This window comes from Sus scrofa, chromosome 13, assembly GCF_054392235.1.
Source record: "Sus scrofa isolate SSC_HxYL_T2T_F1_AM1 chromosome 13, Sscrofa_HxYL_maternal_Yorkshire_Landrace_v2.0, whole genome shotgun sequence".
Classification (NCBI taxonomy): domain Eukaryota; kingdom Metazoa; phylum Chordata; class Mammalia; order Artiodactyla; family Suidae; genus Sus; species Sus scrofa.
The window spans coordinates 103,726,970-103,746,343 of NC_139395.1; the positions used below are offsets into that span (position 1 = coordinate 103,726,970).

General features: G+C 36.8%; 1 protein-coding gene and 1 long non-coding RNA gene across 5 annotated transcripts in view; one reads left to right on the plus strand and one right to left on the minus strand.

Moving 5' to 3' along the window:
- AGTR1 (angiotensin II receptor type 1) overlaps positions 1 to 8,312 on the plus strand; it is a 45,282-nt gene extending 36,970 nt beyond the window's left edge. Inside the window, 1 exon segment of the mRNA NM_001444897.1 lies at positions 6,330 to 8,312. Within this exon segment, the coding sequence (NP_001431826.1) occupies positions 6,376 to 7,455 (1,080 nt within the window). The 5' untranslated portion in view covers positions 6,330 to 6,375 and the 3' untranslated portion in view covers positions 7,456 to 8,312.
- The window catches only part of LOC106505379 (uncharacterized), a 916,097-nt gene that overhangs the window by 735,208 nt on the left and 161,515 nt on the right, over positions 1 to 19,374 (minus strand). The gene's annotated exons all lie outside the window — the stretch shown is intronic.

A 19,374-nucleotide genomic window follows, 5' to 3' on the forward strand; every position in this document is an offset into this window, starting at 1 on the left:
ATGTAATGTTAAAAATTTTAATTTGAAATGAACTGCCATTCATAATACATATAAATTCTATAACACTATCATAATTTCTTAAGGGTATAAATTAATCAGTGCTTCCTTTCCTTCCCAACTTTCCTTATATCTGTTAAAATGAAATTTGAAATGAGATAAGCCGTTTCTGCTGTTGATTTAAAGTCTAAACAAGCAAATGTGGAGTGCCTCACATATGAAATCTGGGGTTTTGCTCACACATTGGATAAAGCAGCTGTTATTGGCTGAGATGCCCACCTAGGCACTCTTTTACATCTGTTGAACAAAGAAAAACTTATAAACATTCTCCAAAACCCCATATGATTAAAAATGATGCTTTCTCTTCCTTGATGACCAAGATACTGATCTTGTGAAACATGATTATGATTCACTCAGGAAAATTCTATGAATCGATAAGTTTGAGGAATTTAGGAGTATTAAAGGACAGGAGGGCTTCATTTTTGTACAAGCTTTCTTCCAGGTTAGATGCTATTTTCCTTTTCTCCTAGTCTCTGGATCTACTCTTTCTAGGCTCAATAGAAAACCTCTATGGCCTTCTATATTTAACATAGGAAGAGTATTTTCTAATACCAACATGTCAAAGGAAGATTATTAAGCACTTGAATAGAATTAATCACATATCTTTTATCCCTATCTTTTATTTTTGAAATAAAAAAAAAAAAATCATACAACAAAGACAGCCAAGAGTGTAGGATAAACAAGAGTGGGAGGAAATACCATAGGAATGAAGAAAGTTATTTGAAGAGCTTGGAATATTCATCAAAACCAACTTGTTTAAACTATAATTTATGATAAATAGGAGCTTCTTGAGTGGAGAAAAATTTAATTGTAGTTTAGTGTTACATTATTAGTTATAAAAGTACTGAATAATTTCCAAGAAGCAAATTTCAGGATTAACACCTTACTTTCCTTGAAATTTATACCCTAACTTAGAAGGTACTTGTGAATTTTGTTTTATAAAGCTGAGTTCTTTAGGTTCTTGGGCTATTTTAGACAAAGCAAAGGGGAGGACTAATTGAAGATGACAAAACACTTAACCACCTTCACCACAGTTGGCTACACTTGGTATGAGCAGAAATAAGAAAGAGCTTGCACTGTTTTCATTTCTTGTGAGGACAGGCGGTGGAAAACAATACTGACTTAGGAAGAGGGCCAGAAACTGCTACTTATCACTTAGACACACCTGCATTCATTAAGTTTGAGGAGACTTAAGTACTAAATTAGTATAGCATTCATAATTTTAATAAAATATTTTTGTATAAAGAGAGAGATTCATCTAGGAATTGCAGAGGCAAATCACCTCCAAGGGAAGTATTTAACATAGGAAAGTTAGTTAGGATTGCCAGCCAAGAGCATGGTATTCTCCTATATGTCTGACTTGAGAGTAATTCTGGTCACTTGCCTTATGATGCAGGCTCTCTGCCATGCTCCCTTCTTCATGGCTGCCAGGGTGACTAGCATGGAGAAGAGTGCTCCCCAGAGAGGCCTAGATGCTTCATCAAAGGACATGATGGTGTGGGGGAGCAACAAAAGGGACAGACTATAGTGCAAAGATTACCGGATCTAAGCAACCTATTATCACCAAATAATGTGTAAGGCAACATCCAGTCAAGATAAAGACAGTGGATCAAACAATCATGGATGTTACCCTTTTTCTTTAAATACATAAAACATCACATTACAGCTCTGAATAAGAATTGGCCAGAGAACCAACACCAGATACACAGCTGAGATAAAGTTCTAAACAACTTTACCAGCACCATTAGACTCGTACTGACGGCAGTTAAGACCAGGTTTCCCAGTTAAAGGCAGGAACTGGAAAACCACTGCCCACTGTGACCAAAGACTAAGACAACTTCTGCAGACCAGCAAAAATTTGAGAATGGGTGCAGGCCCTAATCTGCAGTATCTGCAAAGTACAGGGTTGGAAACTAGGCTGAGAACTTACATACAAAATTTCCAGGAGTTCCCATTGAGGCTCAGCAGTTAATGAACCCAACTATTCTGATAATTTCTTTTAAAAAAGAAAGAAAAAACAAAACATTCTTTCCTAGGTTTGTTTTTAAAAACCAGGGAAGCTGTCAAGGAATGCAAGGTAACTCCTACTTAAAGCAAGCAATAGATAAATGCGTTGGGGCCACCATGAGCCAAGCTTATGTTTGCAGCAGACTGAAAGTTCCCACCTGACTCATGGCAAATTTATTCAGCTGCTTAAGATTATTTTTTACTCATACTTTGAAAGAACAACAGCTTGGTATTTTTAGCCTTTTAATGGCAAGAGGAAGAGCTTACCAGTGATAACCCCCCTTTTTTAATTTCTCATGCTTTTTGACCCAGAGCTGAGTCAGTGCTTGCCTTGCATTCAAAAAATAATAGTAAAGATTCAAATAAAACATTTATTAAACACTATTTGAAAGATAAACCCAGTGTTTTCAAGTTATCTCATTTAATCCTACAATAATTAAGTGCAATTAAGAATCATTGCTCTCATTTCTTACAGATGAGGAAGCTGAGGGTGATGGTCAGAGAAATGGTATTTGTAAATAGCAAAGAAGTTTCTATTATAAGCATTTTGACTCCAAATTCCATCTTCTTTCCCCTAAGAAGAAATGAAATGATGATGTAAAATTCATATAAACCACAGAGCCTGAGTAAAAGCTATGGTGAGAGCCAGAAATAGAGAGAGATGGATTCTCCTGTGTTTTCAATCAGTATCTTATCTACCTATAACCCTGCTGGGGAAAGCAGGATGAAACAAAAAAGTAGCTGCTTTCTGAGGACTCACAAGTTTGGTGTCCTAGTAGACCACATCTCTCTCCTTCAGCTGCTCACCAAAAGAGCATCCTTTCATGCTTCAAAGAGAGAAGTAACCTACTCTCACTTATTTATGATCAAGTGATGACCAAATCTCTATTCTATCTTGGCTGGCCAGATGGTTACCTTTAAGTTCCAACCACTCGGTTTCCCATATACCCTCAAAAGTCCAGTGCCATCTCTGGGAAATGTCCCTGGTCATCCCAGACATCACTATTAAACTGGGTTGGTGATAAATAGAGAACATTTCACATGCCTCCTAATATGGTATGGTATTCAATACACTGAGACAATTCTGTCTTTAAGGCTCCTGTTCCCCTAGTAGAGTCAAATATTCCAAAGGAGGAGACTGTGACTTTATTCACTTTGTATCCCTGACCCCAGTCCACAGTAGGTGTTTAGTGAATATAGGATGAATGGATGATTGCCTGGTGAATGCACCATTTGCTTTTCTGCTTCTTTATGCTTGTTTCTGCTATTTTCATCAACCAAAATTCCTCTCCCTCATCCTTACTAGGTAAAAGTCTTAGTCATTACTTAAACATTTATTTAAAATGTTCTTCTAATTAGTATATTCAATGTTATGCCCAGGGTTTCTGAAGTAATATACACATTGCAATATAGAGACCTCACTCAAATGTCAAGGTATGTTTCTCTAGTTGTTCAGAGCAACCTTTTGTACATTAAATATTAGTCAATATGGATCAATGGAAAGTTAAGAAGAGGCTGACCTCAGAATGTGAAGGGATTGGAGTCCAAAACTATGTTTATAAATTGGTCCTTTCAAATGCAAATGTTTCCACAGAAATTCTTTGATAAATGATGGTTACAGTTACAGCCTAGTCAATAAAAATTCTACTCCCCTCTAGAGAAAAAATTAACAGAACCAACCTGAGTTGTGTGCCCTCAAAGTAAGGTCAAGAGAGGAAAGAAAGGAGAATTTCCTCACAGCTTTCAGGTACCCAAGTTCACTGGATCCAGGGGGTCCTAATGCATCCAGTTCATTCCTTCCTAACTTTAAAGCCCTTGTGCCCAAGCTCAAATAAATATTTAACTCTGCCCTAGTTTTCAGTTATGGAGTTCAAACTAGGCTACTTTTAATCTTTGAGATTCTTTAACCTTGACATTTCCAATTTTTCCCTAAGCAAAATCCAACTTAACTAGACGTTAGAAGCCAAAGAAAATAATTAATCCGCATTAAGGTGTAAATGACTGTGAGCCCATAAACTTTTTATGTAGCATTTAATTTTTAATAGAGAGTATTTGCTTACCAAAATGAATTTATACTTCTAAATTGGCATAATTTCAGTAACTATGATTGGGGAAAAAAAAGAAAGAAAAATCAGGAATATGTAGGTAAATCTTTCTGGATGGGGAAGAAATAAGTCAAAGCTCCCTGAGAGCCTCACCCCAGTTTCTATTAAATTATTCCTTCTTTTCATCTTTTTCTGTTTTATAAACTACAGATTTCTAAAAGTGCCGAGGTTTTTTGTTGTTGTTGTTGTTGCTGTTGATATTTTTAGCTTGGTTTGGTTGGGTTTGGCTTTGGGTTTGAGTTTGGCTTCACGATGAAGCCCATGTTGACACTGAGTACTTTCTGTCATATTCTTTGGGAGTAGAATGTAAATTGAGTCTATTAGCCCTTGGAAATTAGTCTTAATACTCTCTGCTTACAGCTTTAAGTGATATACTATTCATTCATTCATTTGTGCACTTGGTCTCTTATTCATCATATATTTATCATCTGCCTCCTGGAAGGTGCCAGGGCCTACCCTAGTAATAAACAAGATGATTTGAAACAGGCCTTAACCTCAAGCAGCTGACAAATCAGTGGATAAGACCTATATCAATAGACCATTACAATATATAGCTCAAAACCACATCCAAAGTGCCAAAGCAGCTCAGAAAATGGAACAGCCAATTGCCCAGACAAGTCAGAAAGGTTCCATAGAGGATGTGACAGTGCCTGTTTGTGGATGCTCATGCAACCCCTAAATGGAAAAGAAAAAAGAAAAGGAAGTGATTTAGATTATATAGTTACAAGTACAAAAGGAGAAGATAATGAGGATGCAGAGCCAAAAACTTGGATAGGGAGAAAAACTGCCTCCTTGGGGGAGGCAAAGAGGCCACTTAAGAACCCTCTTTTCCCAGTGTTATCTCTCAGAATCTGGCTACTTGAGTGTCATCCCTTTCACAGCACCACTTTGCACCAAGAGAGACACTGCCTTAGGCATGCATGTTTATCCAGCTCTCCCAATGCCAAGCACAGCTATCCTGGGCAGATTAGTAGTGTCTTATTCTTATTCCTCTTCTTACCCAGGACACAAGGTAAGGGAAATGCACACCGGCTCATCTAGGGACCTGCTTCTGGTGGAACAATAGGATTTTTACCCAATACCACTACCCTGCTGGCCAGCCTCGCCTGCGTCTAGTGCGGGCCTTCACCTCAGGGTCTGCCTGTGCCACATCCTGCCATGTTACCCTCATAGCATCTTCAGCCTCCTTCCAAGGGTTTTTTAATGAACCCTTGTCTAGGGCAAAATATGTTTTTTTTTCTAAACCACACAAATGAATAGCTTGATTGTTAATTATGTAAAATATTGGAGAAAATATGTGCAGACATCTTCATAGCACTCATTCCAGCATCTGATTCTTTCTAAAACCCTGAAAAACTTCTGCTGTCTTGAGCCTCCAAAAAACACATGTTTTATTGATAAGCCTGATCTAATCTATTCATTTGACATCCTTGTTAGATAAATGGTTAAGCTCAGAGTTACCTCCAGAAATGGCTTGTAGGTATAAAAATTAGGAGATTCAGGCCCTTTTGCTAGACTGAGTTGAAAGTTAAGGAATAAGTGGTTATTGCCTGTAGTGACCTGGAAAATTATGGAAAGCATATGTACACTAAAGCCTTGAGCCCTGCCTTTTATCCTCTCCTAAATCAATCCTCACAATGACCACGATTCCTCAGTAAGCTATAGCAGTTATTCAGACCACTAAAGTGAGAATGCTAATAATATTTATACCTAAGATTGTAATATGAAAAAAAAAATGGTTCAAAGAATCGGATATGGACGTGTCACCTTTCTGAAGTTAAATACAAATTAATTAGCCTTGCTTACCTCAGGAAAAACTCAAGTCTTTCTGAATAACTAATTTAATTCAGTAGTATTTTCTGAGCTTTAGATTGTGTTTTTTTATCAATTTGGAAGGTAGGATTTCCTTCCAGAAAAAAAATGCAAAGGATCTCAACTGAGTAGTCACATAGGACCCCACTACCACTTGTCTAGAGAATATTTACCACTTTCTAGAAAAGCAATATGTTCAAAACTTAAGTGTGCACAGATTTTCTCCAGAACACATGATCTATATTTTTCCCTAAAAATAGAGTTACTTTTGATTGAGAATTAAAACTATTTGTTTACAACTGTAAGTTAGAATTTTTTTTTTTACTTTTTCATTTTTATTTTTCCCAGGTGCATTTGGCGTAGTGTCTGAGACTAATTAACCCAGGAGATCAAAATGATCCTCAACTCTTCCACAGAAGATAGTATTAAAAGAATCCAAGATGACTGCCCCAAAGCTGGAAGGCATAATTACATATTTGTCATGATCCCTACTTTATACAGTATTATCTTTGTGGTGGGAATATTTGGGAACAGTTTGGTGGTAATTGTCATTTACTTTTACATGAAACTGAAGACTGTGGCCAGTGTTTTTCTTTTGAATTTAGCACTAGCTGACTTATGCTTTTTACTGACTTTGCCACTGTGGGCTGTCTACACTGCTATGGAATACCGCTGGCCCTTTGGCAATTACCTATGTAAGATCGCTTCAGCCAGTGTCAGTTTCAACCTCTATGCCAGTGTGTTTCTACTCACATGTCTAAGCATTGATCGCTACCTGGCTATCGTACATCCAATGAAGTCCCGCCTTCGACGCACAATGCTTGTGGCCAAAGTCACCTGCATCATTATTTGGCTGCTGGCTGGCTTGGCCAGTTTGCCAACTATAATCCACCGCAATGTATTTTTCATCGAAAATACCAATATCACAGTTTGTGCTTTCCACTATGAATCCCAAAATTCAACACTCCCTGTAGGTCTGGGCCTAACCAAGAATATACTGGGTTTCCTGTTTCCTTTTCTGATCATCCTTACAAGTTATACTCTTATTTGGAAAGCCCTAAAGAAGGCTTATGAAATTCAGAAGAACAAACCAAGAAATGATGATATTTTCAAGATAATTATGGCAATTGTGCTTTTCTTTTTCTTTTCGTGGGTTCCCCACCAAATATTCACTTTTCTGGATGTACTGATTCAGTTGGGCATCATACATGACTGTAAAATTGCAGATATTGTCGACACCGCCATGCCCATCACTATTTGCTTGGCGTATTTTAACAACTGCCTGAATCCTCTCTTTTATGGCTTTCTGGGGAAAAAATTTAAAAAATATTTTCTCCAGCTTCTGAAATACATTCCTCCAAAGGCCAAATCCCACTCAAGCCTGTCTACAAAAATGAGCACACTTTCCTACCGCCCCTCAGAAAATGGAAGCTCTTCCACCAAGAAGTCTGCCCCATGTACTGAAGTTGAGTGACACACTTGAAACCTGTGAAGTCATCTTGTGAAAGAAAGAGCAAGAGAAACATTCCTCTACAACACTTTGCTAGTAAATGAGCACGAGCTACTTTTTAGAATTTAAGAAGAGAATGGATTATGTGGACTGAACTGACTTTTCTAATGCTCTGAACAAAAGCTTTTCTTTCCCTTTGCACCTATACAAAGCAGAGTCACATGTTGCCACATTTCGCATTAGATAGATGATGTCCACTCAAAGGACCATGTCAGAAACTGAATGAATGTGTTGATTTGGAAAATTTTACCAGTATAAATGCCATCCTCCCAGTCGACTCTTGTTCTGTTATTTTTGATTTCCACAAAAAGGTCCTCAGAATATGTTAAACCTTGAGAGGAGCAACAGGAGATCTAAGCTCAAGATTTCTCTGTCCAATTTCCAAAGGGCAGTAAAGCTTTTGTGCCTATTTAGCTATTATCAACTATGGCTCCATTGTACCTGCTACTGCACATTTTGTCAGGTTTCAGAAACTTTTGTGAAATTCAACCAGTGTTGTATAGATTCATACTGCCAAAATATGCCAGCTAAATGATTTATTTGTATAATGATGTTACTGAAGTCACGAAAAAAAATTAAACTACTTGTAAAGGTGTTATTCTGGTCCCAGGTAGTAGTGTCTTCCTAGTCATATTAGTTTTATTTCATATCTGAGAAGTATATATATATTGTGGTAAAAAGATTATATATCATAAAGTATGCCTTACTGTTTTAAAAATTATATATTCTACCTATATATGTATATGTATATCTCTAAAATGTTGTTACTTTATTAAAATCCAGCAAAGTTATATTCACATTAAAATAACTTTATCATAGCATATTTAATCTTCATTATTTAAAATAGACACTGATTTATTTCTAAAGCAACTGCAAATAAGTACAAATATATTTCCATTTAAATTTTGATACAACTGATAGTTTAATACTGTTGGTTATAGATTTTATATTCTGCCATTGAAAAGATAGAAAACAATTTCATTCCACTGCACAATATGGAATACTTTGAATTATCCAAAGTTTTTCATGAAACAAAGAAAAAATTTATTCCTTCTAACGCTAAAATAATAAATTATTTTATACAATTTTTTTTCTTCACCCATGGCATATGGAAGTTCCTAGGCCAGAGATGGAATCCAAGCTGCAGCTGCAACCTGTGACACAATTGTGGCAATGCCAGATCCTTAACCCACTGCACCAGCCAAGGATCAAACCTGTGCTGCCAAAGAGACAATGCCAGATTCTTAACCCACTGTTCCACAGCAAGAACTCATACACAAAATTTTTTAATAATGGATTTTTCTAATCACATACATGATCACTATGGGAAATATGTATAAGGAAAGCATTTTTAAAAGTCATATTTTGTTTTTGTTCTCTTGCTCAAAAATTACCATTTTTAACATATGGGTACATTTTCTTCTACTTTTCTTATATTCATTATATACACATACATGTATAAATCATGATACTGGAGTCATAATGTATGTAGTACTTCACATACAAATTTTTCACCTACAGTCATAACACAGTAGTTTATTATACCATTAAATCTTTTCTGAAACATTTTAATAATTGCATAACATTGCAAAATACAGACATATCAGGTAGCATTCAAATTGGAATATTTAGCTCTTTTCTGGTTTTTCAATATCATAAGTTTCACTGTGCATGAATATTAAAGTACATGAATCTGATAAATCCCTCCTAATACACTCCTATAGGTAGTACAACCGAGTACACAGACATGAATACTTTTAATATTCTTAATACATATTGACACATATTTTCCAGAAAACTTATAACAATTTATAATACTACCATCTATGTATGACCATATCTCACCAAAGCCTCAGTAGCATAGAATATTTACTAGATTTAAGCAGAAAAGGAAATTTACTGTAAGGATTCAGGTGCTACACACAGAAGCAGGAAGACAACTACACTAAAGAAAGTGCTGGGATATTCCTGCTCCCCTTGGCAGATGCCTCATCCTAGAGGCCTTTGCTGCTTTGGAGTCTACACAGAGCAGGTGGAGGTACTCATCTGACTCCATAAATTTGACCAACGATTGAGGAGATGTATAAAGGAGCTGATGGAGGTGTGCGTGAGGGGGAGCATTCAGAGAGGTATTGGTAAGATGGGCACAATCTCCACAAAGCAGCTTATTACATTCACATTCCCAAAGATAAGAGTTATTTTGTGAATAAACATTGCTACATATGTCTCATTTTCCTTTTATGTTGTTTTTAACTTCATTGATATATAATGCCAGCCACTAATTCCAAAGGTTTTTTACTATTTTCACAAAGAATCACTGCTAAAAAGTAAATTCTAGCTCATTTCAAATTATAACATAAACTTACCATATTTGAAATCCCTCCAAGTCAGCTATGTAACAATTCATTTTTTATTCAACAGTCATCTTAAGCCAAATGGTTACAAATACTTCAAACTTGCCAAAACATTTGATAAGTTAGAGTTGATAAGATTTCTGATAGATAATTGTACTTAGCCTCTATCTCATGTACTTATTAACTGGTAGGAATAACAAGTTTCCAGTTCTGTTTTCATTTTAACTTCATCAAATTATACTGTGATTTTTTTCCCCATCCCTTTCTGTGAAACAGATATTGATAACTTCATGATTGATCTTGCTTTTTCAATGAGACTAACTTAATAGTGAAGTTGACTCTACCTACAAAAATGTTAGGATGGTATGCCATGACTTATTCTTTTTTTTTTTTTAAACATTTTTTTTTAATTTTTGTCTTTTTTTTTTTTTTTCCCACTGTACAGCAAGGGGGTCAGGTTATCCTTGCATGTATACATTACAATTATATTTTTCCCCCACCCTTTCTTCTGTTGCAACATGAGTATCTAGACAAAGTTCTCAATGCTATTCAGCAGGATCTCCTTGTAAATCTATTCTAAGTTGTGTCTGATAGGCCCAAGCTCCCTATCCCTCCCACTCCCTCCCCCTCCCATCAGGCAGCCACAAGTCTCTTCTCCAAGTCCATGATTTTCTTTTCTGAGATGTTTGGAATCTAATATCCAGCACAAATGAACATCTCAGAAAAGACTTATTCTTCATAAACACCCTGAGAGGTTAAGTATAGTCCTTTTTTTGGACTATTTTACAAATTTATGCAGAAAAGAATATTTACTATGAAGCTCTAAGTGCCCAACAGAACTCAAGGGCAACCTATATATATCAGAATACATATTATATTCTGATACACATTCCAGTTCTTCTTTCCTCCATGAAATAGTCATCTTTTCAGTCAATAATTTATTAATTCATGGATTCTATAAACTTTGTATTATTTACCCATTCTGGGCTGGAGGACTAGAGTTATGTAACATATAGCTTAAAATTCACAGGAGTTCCCCTCGTGGCTCAGCAGAAGCGAATCTGACTAGCATCCATGAGCACACAGGTTCAATCCCTGGACTTGCTCAGTGGGTTAAGGATCCAGCATCGCCATGAGTTGTGGCGTGGGCTGAGATGTGGTGCAGATCCCGTGTTGCTGTGTCTGTGTTGTAGGCCAGCAGCTATAGCTCCAGTTAGACCCCTAGTCTGGAAACCTCCATATGCTGCTGGTGTGGCCCTAAAAAGACAAAAAAAAAAAAAAATTCACAGTAAACTAGCTGCTGTGGGAAGTATGAAAGCAAGCCAAGTGAGCAGGTTGATTTGCTTCTTAACTCTGTATACCTGACCAACTGTATTTTCCAACAATACATGCCAACCTGAGGAACTAAAGAGAAATTCGATTCAAACAGGCCACAAAAGTCAAGTGAAATGAGAGAAGGAATGCCAGGGAATTTTGAATACTGGTAATGAAGGGTAATTTTCCCATGAGCAATGAAGAAAGTAAATCAGGAGCAGAGGAGATATAGAAAGACTGAGAAGCAGCAGAGGCCTGGAGGCAGCTACACACCACCTCAAAGTTCAGTGTGCACACCTCTGGGAGAGCTGCATACAGATGTTTAGGCCCCCAGAGCCATGTCGGAGCCACTGGACCCAGATAAACCAGAGTAAGAAGGAATCTAAATATTGGGAAGCAAGTTATAAATAGTAAACAATGGTATGGGGCAAAAAAAAAAAAAGTATGATTTTTATAGATTTCAGGCTACATTATGGAATAGAAAAAGTCCTCTGAAAAACCATTCATACTAGAGGTTTTGATGAGACTGAAGAATAAATGTAAATGGAATAAGGAAATGGAAGAGGTGGAATATTGGAGCTAATGTTCAAAGAGTCAGGCTTTTCAAACTTAAAAGTCTGATTGAATCAGTTAAATGACATCTGTAACACATCCACTCTTGTCTGACATATTTGTGCAGCAGACTCTTTTCGGCACAGTATCCCTTCTCCCACTATTTTGGGAAGTTCTCAAGTCACTGAAGAACAGGACCATCTCAGAATGAGCCGCCATTTTCCTACCTAACCTATCCCCAGAAGACGGTTAATTGATCCAGACTTGAAATAAAGCATTCACAGATTTATTCCTAAGGATTTTTCCTAAAGATACAGAAGAAGAGCTGGCCCACCCCAGTGTTGTAAATTGTTGGGTGAGAAGTGAGATGTAAGCTTGGGATCTATTAGCAACCACATCTCCACTCTGGAGAAATCTAGTCTGCACTGAGAGTGAAGTCAACAGAAAAAGCAAGCGAGTCCTAGGAATACCTGAGTCCTTGATTATATCTGTGTCTGATGCCTAGTTGTATCCCTGCCCACCTTATACTTGAAACTAGCATCTATGTCTCTAATAAGGGAATAGAACATAAGGATCTATACCTGAGATATGCATGTGTTCCTTTCTGGTTAATCGATAAGAATTTCCTTTCTGGAATGGCCATCATATCACTCATTGACCATCTAGCAGGAATACCAATCTAGGTCCCAGAATATCTTGATCTCTATCTTAATAAAAAATCATGTGTACTGTCCCTCCTTCACAAGTCTCCTTATGAAATGATGAAGACCAGGACATCCAATTGTGTTAGAGGGGAAGAGATGCACTAATGTAAAAGGAACCACACTTGGATGGGACAAAGGCACTATGGTACCTACTACTGTAGATCTCCCCCTGAGATGGCACACTGGTTAAATGCTCTTCTGTTGCCCAAGGAATTATAAGTATTACCTAGAGCATTAAATATAAGTAAAGAGAGGAAATTAGCCCCCTGAGAGCTCAAATACATGGCCTACACTGCTGCCTGCACCCTCTCCTCTCCACGACCTGGATTTCTCTAGATCTCAAAAAGCCTGCAAACACTGCATCCCACACTATCCAAATAGCACAGAAAAGGCCTTCATTCAACAAGTCCTTACTTAGGAAATGAGGTAGCTGAGGTCTCAAAAAGTGAGTTTTTACAATCAGAAAGAGCCAGAATGAGATTCTTTTTTTCAAAAGATAATAACTTAGAATGAGAAAATTTAGCTTTATTAATATTTAATTCTAAGTCACTCATATACAAAGACGAAGAGGCTTTGTATAATAACCCTTTATGAGTTTAAAACCCTGAGGTTTGCCCTTCAAGCAGCAGGATAGGAAAATATTTATCTATGTGCACAAGAGATATAAATTTGATGAATAAATGATGTTAATTTTTAAACTATTAAAAGCCAGTTTGCTATTATGATTACTTTGCCTCAAATATCAAAATGATGATATCTATGCCCCTGGGCCCACTTCTTGATTCTTTCCATATCTTACAAAGCTTCTTTTGAAAAACTGAACAAGATGAGAAATAGGAATCCTGGCTGAAATGTCCCAAGGAGTTGGGCTATGTCTCATAGAACCTCTTTTCCAAAACTGATTAAGTTCTGCTATGGCATACTGGCACACAAAGTTGCTAAGTGATAATTTTCAGAAAATAAGCTTCAATTCTGTACAATTCTGTACAATGGCAGATATAAAGAAGGCTAATGCTCATGAAAAGGGAAAAGTCCTCATAGATTTATCCACAGAGATAAGAGCATCATATATGCAGACTCCTGAGCAGAAGTGATGTGTCATAGAAGAACCCCAGATGTGGATTGGTTTTGATTGGTGGAATTCTCCTTGCTGTTGTTGTTACAGAGAAGTTCCTAAGTAGTACTGAACTGATACAAAGAAAAGTATATTACAGAATATGCATCAATTCCCTAAAGCTGCATCTCAATTTTAATCACTGGAAAAAAACTACAATAACAAAAGAGAGAGGAGGTGGGGAGAGAATGATCCCTAAGCATATAATCTGATGTCCTAACAAATAAGTAACTGCTATTTTTATTCATTCTTGTAACAAATGGATAGTAGAAAAAAACTTTTCTACAGATACCATCTTTATAGCTATTCCTTGAGTACACATATCTGTTCCACCTTCTTCTGGAAATAGCCCCCTACTTCCACTGTGGTGCCCACCCCTTCCCACATTTAGTACAGAGTCTAGATAGGACTCTATCCCTCTTGCCAACACATGTAATGGAAGATGTGAGGAGACCTAAGCAAATCAGCCCATATATTCCTCTGACTGCAATGTAATGGGCACATAACCTAAAAAGACCCAATCCAGGTAAATTTCCTGATTTTGCCAGGAGCTACCAGACAAAAATGCTTGTCCTTATCATATAGAATTTAAATAAATATGAGGAGTAGATGTAGTATTTGGTAACTCCAAAGGGAGAGGGAGAAATTTCCTGCAGTTTTCACAGAAATCATAAGGAAAAAGCCAACAATGAAACCAAATAGTGAAAGGGTGGACCCAGAAATGGAAAGAAACCAAGCCTTTATAAAACCATTCGAGAACTGACTTTCTGTGCCAGGAATTGGCACTATCCTCTAGACTTCTCTTTTATCTTAAGCTAGTTGAGGATGAGTTTCCCAGCAAGATTATCCTAAAATCCAATTTTTAGCAAAAATCATTATAGCTACAATTTATCAAATTCTTATCATAGGACCATCAGAGTTCTCTGCTTATATGCATTATAGCATGTAATCCTACAAAATCAGTCTTCTCAGTTCTATTGTTATCCAGTGAGACAAAATGAGGTTTAGAGATTTTGTATAATTGGTCCAAGGTAACATAACTGGCAAATGACGAAGGTCAAATTAAACCCAGGCATTCTGACTCTGGAATCTGTGCCTCCTTTTTTCTATTTTATTTTAATTTTTTTATTTTTATTATTATTATTTTTTTTTTTTTTTTTTTTTTTGCTTTTCAGGGCCATACCCGAGGCATATGGAAGTTCCCAGGCTAGGGGCTGAATCAGAGCTACAGCTGCTGGCCTATGCCACAGCCACAGCAACAGGGGATCTGAACCGTGTCTGTAACCTACACCACAGATCATGGCAATGCCAGATCCTTAACCCACTGAGCAAGGCCAGGGATCAAACCCTAATCCTCATGGATCCTCATCATGTTCGTTAATCACTGAGCCACGAAGGGAACTCCTGTGCCCTTATTTAATAAACTATGTTTCCCCTTTTCAAAAAAATAGCAGCATAAATATGAATCACACAGTACCTTCATACCTTCCAAAACATTGTCCATGTCTATTATATTAAAAGTCAACATGAGTATTATTGTGCTTTGTGTTAAGCTCATACCTACTGAGTCTCAAGTTAGAAATTTCCGTAATCTTTGAACTTGAAAGTTGGGCTCATTAATGGAAGGTACTAATTGACCTTAAACAAGATAACACTGGATTTTACATTTATTGTTATTTGATTTTAGATGAGCTTATGTTGGGTCTAGCAAATAAACAGGCTATGACTGATAACTGTCACAGTAATTAGTTCAAAGCTCTGGCCATTTCTAGAGCCAGGAATTCAGATAGTACTCACTAAATGAGAGGGGAAAGGAAATTCCTACATTAACTTTTCATGTCGTTTTATCTTCTTACAACCTAACAGAATGTTGTCTTTTGAGAAAACATTGTAGAAAAACTATATTATATTCTGAGAGATTTCCTTTTAAGTTATACAGTTCAGATTTGTCAGTAAATTTAGATATAGAATATACCTGGGAGACTGAAAACAAAAGTTTTATTTATCTCAACTGTGTCCAGAGACCAGAAGATGATACGCTCGCAGCCATGAGTCCTGAAGAAAGTGCTAGTAGCATCAATGAAAATCACCTCAAAAATCACTATTCAAAACAGCTAGAGCTAAGAAGAGAGTTACAACAGATCAGGAAAAACATGCTCACCAGGATGCAGAACTGGTAGAAAGGAGTGGTTACACAGGAAATACTTAAAAACAAGGTGATTTACCCATGGCTGAGAGAATGACCATGATATGATGAAAATTCCAAGAGCCAATATGAATCAAAAAGTAGTAATGGAGGAGACTGATCAAGACTGTAGAGTTGGAGGATGTGGAACTCATCTGCCTTCATATAGCTGGTGGTACACCCTGAGGAAAGATATGACTTGTGTCCATATCAAATCTAGCTCGCTCTCTCACCAAAGGCACAGGGATCACACAGTCTGTATAAGGACACTCCCACATAAGGACACACCTTCAAGACCCCAATAGGTAACTGTTTCACCTAAGTTCACAGAGACACATAAAGTTAAGCAAAATAAAAAGGCAGAGGAACTGACCTCAACTGAAATAGCAAGAGGAAACTCCTGAAAAAATAATGAAACATAAATAAACAATTTACCTTATAAAGAATTTAAAGCATTAGTAATAAGAATGTTAACTGAGTTAGGGATAGGAATAGATGACCACAGTGGGAATTTTAATACAGACCTAGAAAATATAAAAAAGACTCAATAAGAAATGAATCATTCAATAACTGAAATTAAAAAGTACACTTGAAGGAGTGAATAGAAGATGAATTGATACAAAAGAATGAATAAGTGATCTAGAAAATAGAATAATGGCAATCAATCAGAATAGCAAAAGAAAAAATTTTTTTAAATGAGACTAGTTTAAGAGATCTCTACAATAACATTAAGCATAACAACATGTGTATTATAGTGGTTAAGAAGGAGAAAAGGGAATAGAAAGTTTTTGGTGAAATTATAGCTGAAAACTTACCAAACCTGGAGAAGGAAACCTTTAGGTATAGTAGGCACAGAGGGTCCCAAACAAGATGAAACCAAACAGACCCACACAAAGATATATAATAATTAAAATAGCAGAAATTAAAGACAGAACTATAAAGGCAGCAGGAGAAAAGCAGTCATAGACAAGGGAATCCCCATAAGGCTATCAACTGATTTCTCTGAAGAAACTTTGCAGGCCAAAAGGGAATAGCATGATATATGCAAAGTTCTGAAAGGCAGAAACCTGCAACCTAAGATACTCTACCAGCAAGATTATCATTTAGAATAGAAGGAAAGATGAATAACTTCTCAGACAAGCAAAAAATGATTCATCGATATAAAGCCTACCCTAAAAGAAAGTTAAAGATCTGAATAGACATTTTCCCAAAGACATATAGATGGCCAATAAGCACATAAAAAGATGCTCAGCATCACTAATTATTAGGGAAAGGCAAATTAAAACCATAATAAGATATCACCTCCCATTTGTCAGAATGGCTATTACCAAAGAGTCTACAAACAACTAATGTTGTCAAGGATGTGGAAAAAAAAAAAAAAGGACACCCTCGTACACTGTTGGTGGGAATGTAAATTGGTGCAGTCATTATGCAAAATAGTATGGAGCTTCCTCAAATAACTAAAAATGGAAATACCGTATAATCCAACAATTTCACTCCTAGGTATATACCTAGAAAAAACGAAAATACTAATTCAAAAAGATACACACACCCCAATGTTCATAACAGCACTATTTATAATAGTCAAAATACGGAAGCAACCTAAGTGTCCATCAATAGTCAAATTGATGAAGAATATATATTGTGTGTATTTACACACACAAAAAAAAAGTGAAATATTACCCATCCATAAAAAAAGAATTAAATTCTGCCATTTGTAGCAATATGAATGAAACTAGAGAATATTATGCTTACTGAAATAAGTTGGACAAAAACAAATACCATATGATATCACTTATTCATGGAATCTAAAAAAATAAAACAAGTGAATGTATATAGCAAAACAGAGACAGACTTACCGAGATAGAAAACAAACTAATGGTTATTAGTGGGGAAAGTGAAGGGGGAGGGGCAATAAAGGGTACAGGATTAAGAGATATAAACTACTATGTATAAAATAGATAAGCAACAAGGATATATTGTATAGTACAGGGAATTATAGCCACTATTTTGTAATAACTTTTAGTGGCCTATAATCTATAAAAATACTGAATCAATATGGTATACACCTGAAACCACTATAATATTATAAATCAAGAATACTTCAATAAATAAAGGAGCCAGAACTTGTAAATATAATACCAAAAATGTAGTAATAAGGAAAGTAGTAATGAAACATATCATTATAGGAAAGTTGGGCATAGGAGCAGATCAGTGATTCTCAACTGGGAATGATATGCTCCCTGGGGGGAATATTTGGCAAAGTCTGGAGACATTTTTGGATGTCACAACCTGGGGGAGCAAAGTGTTACAGCCATCCAGCGGCTAGAGACCTGGTAAGATGTTAATCATTCTATAATGCACAGGATAACCCCACAAAGCAAAAAATTATCTACTGCAAAATGTCATCAGGGTTAAGGTTGAGAATCCCTGGGGTCCAGAAGGAAGAAAAGAGCACCATTTAAGCAGCGTGATTGGCTGTCATGCATGTTGGTAAATAAAGTCTTGGTCTCCTGATTTTTATTGCCCAAAAAGTGCCTTTTCTCCCCTCTCTATTTTCTGTGTTCTCACTCACCTTTTCAAATCTCATTGAATGTGAACTTCATTCAAATCATATGTTTCAGGGGAAAATTGTATTAAAAAGAGCAGTGTCCTTTGAGGGGGCTAACTAGGCAAATCTATTAGGCTTGTGCAAAAAGCTGCGTATTTTAAATTCACTCATGAATGTTAGGAACAAAAGCAGCTGCCAGAATGACATAAAGCCAAATGGTTACACCTCTACTTTCAAAATGAAGGCACGGGTGCCACTGAACAGCTAATCCTCAGAGAAGACACTAAACGCAGAAACGAAACACGTGGGCATGGCAGTGCAACCGGCAGCTCCACCAGGACACTCCATATTATTTCTAGCATTTGATGTTATTCTAATGAAAATTTTTATTGAATAAAATCAAAGCTATATTTTATTTTTACTCTAAATATTTCCATAAAGGATTTGAGCAGCTTCTAATGAAGAACACTTTAAAACACGATAATAGAAATCAGAAATATGGACTGCAGAGAGGAAGAACCGAAACTACTGATAAAGCAGGCTAACAGAGCAGTCATGAGTGAGAAAAATTCTGGGTTCTGACCTTCTTGGAATGAAACAACAAACATCACAACATCCCCGGCAATATTTTTTCTTTTCTTCTTCTTCTTTTTTTTTTTTTTTTAAGGCTGAGCCTGCAGCATATGGAAGTTCCCAGGCCAGGGGGCCAGAGGACAGGAGGTCAAACAGGAGCTGTAGCTTCAGCCTGTGCAACAGCCAGGGCAACTCTGGATCCGAGCCACATCTGCAACTTATGCCGCAGCTTGTGGCAATGCCAGATCCTTAACCCACTGAGTGAGGCCAGAGATTGAACCCGCATCCTCCTGGAGACTATGTCGGGTCCTTAACCCCATGAGCCACAACAGGAATGCCAATCTCCAGCAACTTTTGTCAAAGCAATAACAGACCTGGTTCCCAAAAGGAGCGAAGTCTTTTTCATGCTAAATTCCTAAGGGGATTTCTCACATAGAATTGTGGAGATGTAGAGCAACATAAGGGATCAATTTCAAGCAACATTTTTCATTTGGGTCTGAAGCTTACACGTTGCTTTTGTAATGTTCTTCTATAAA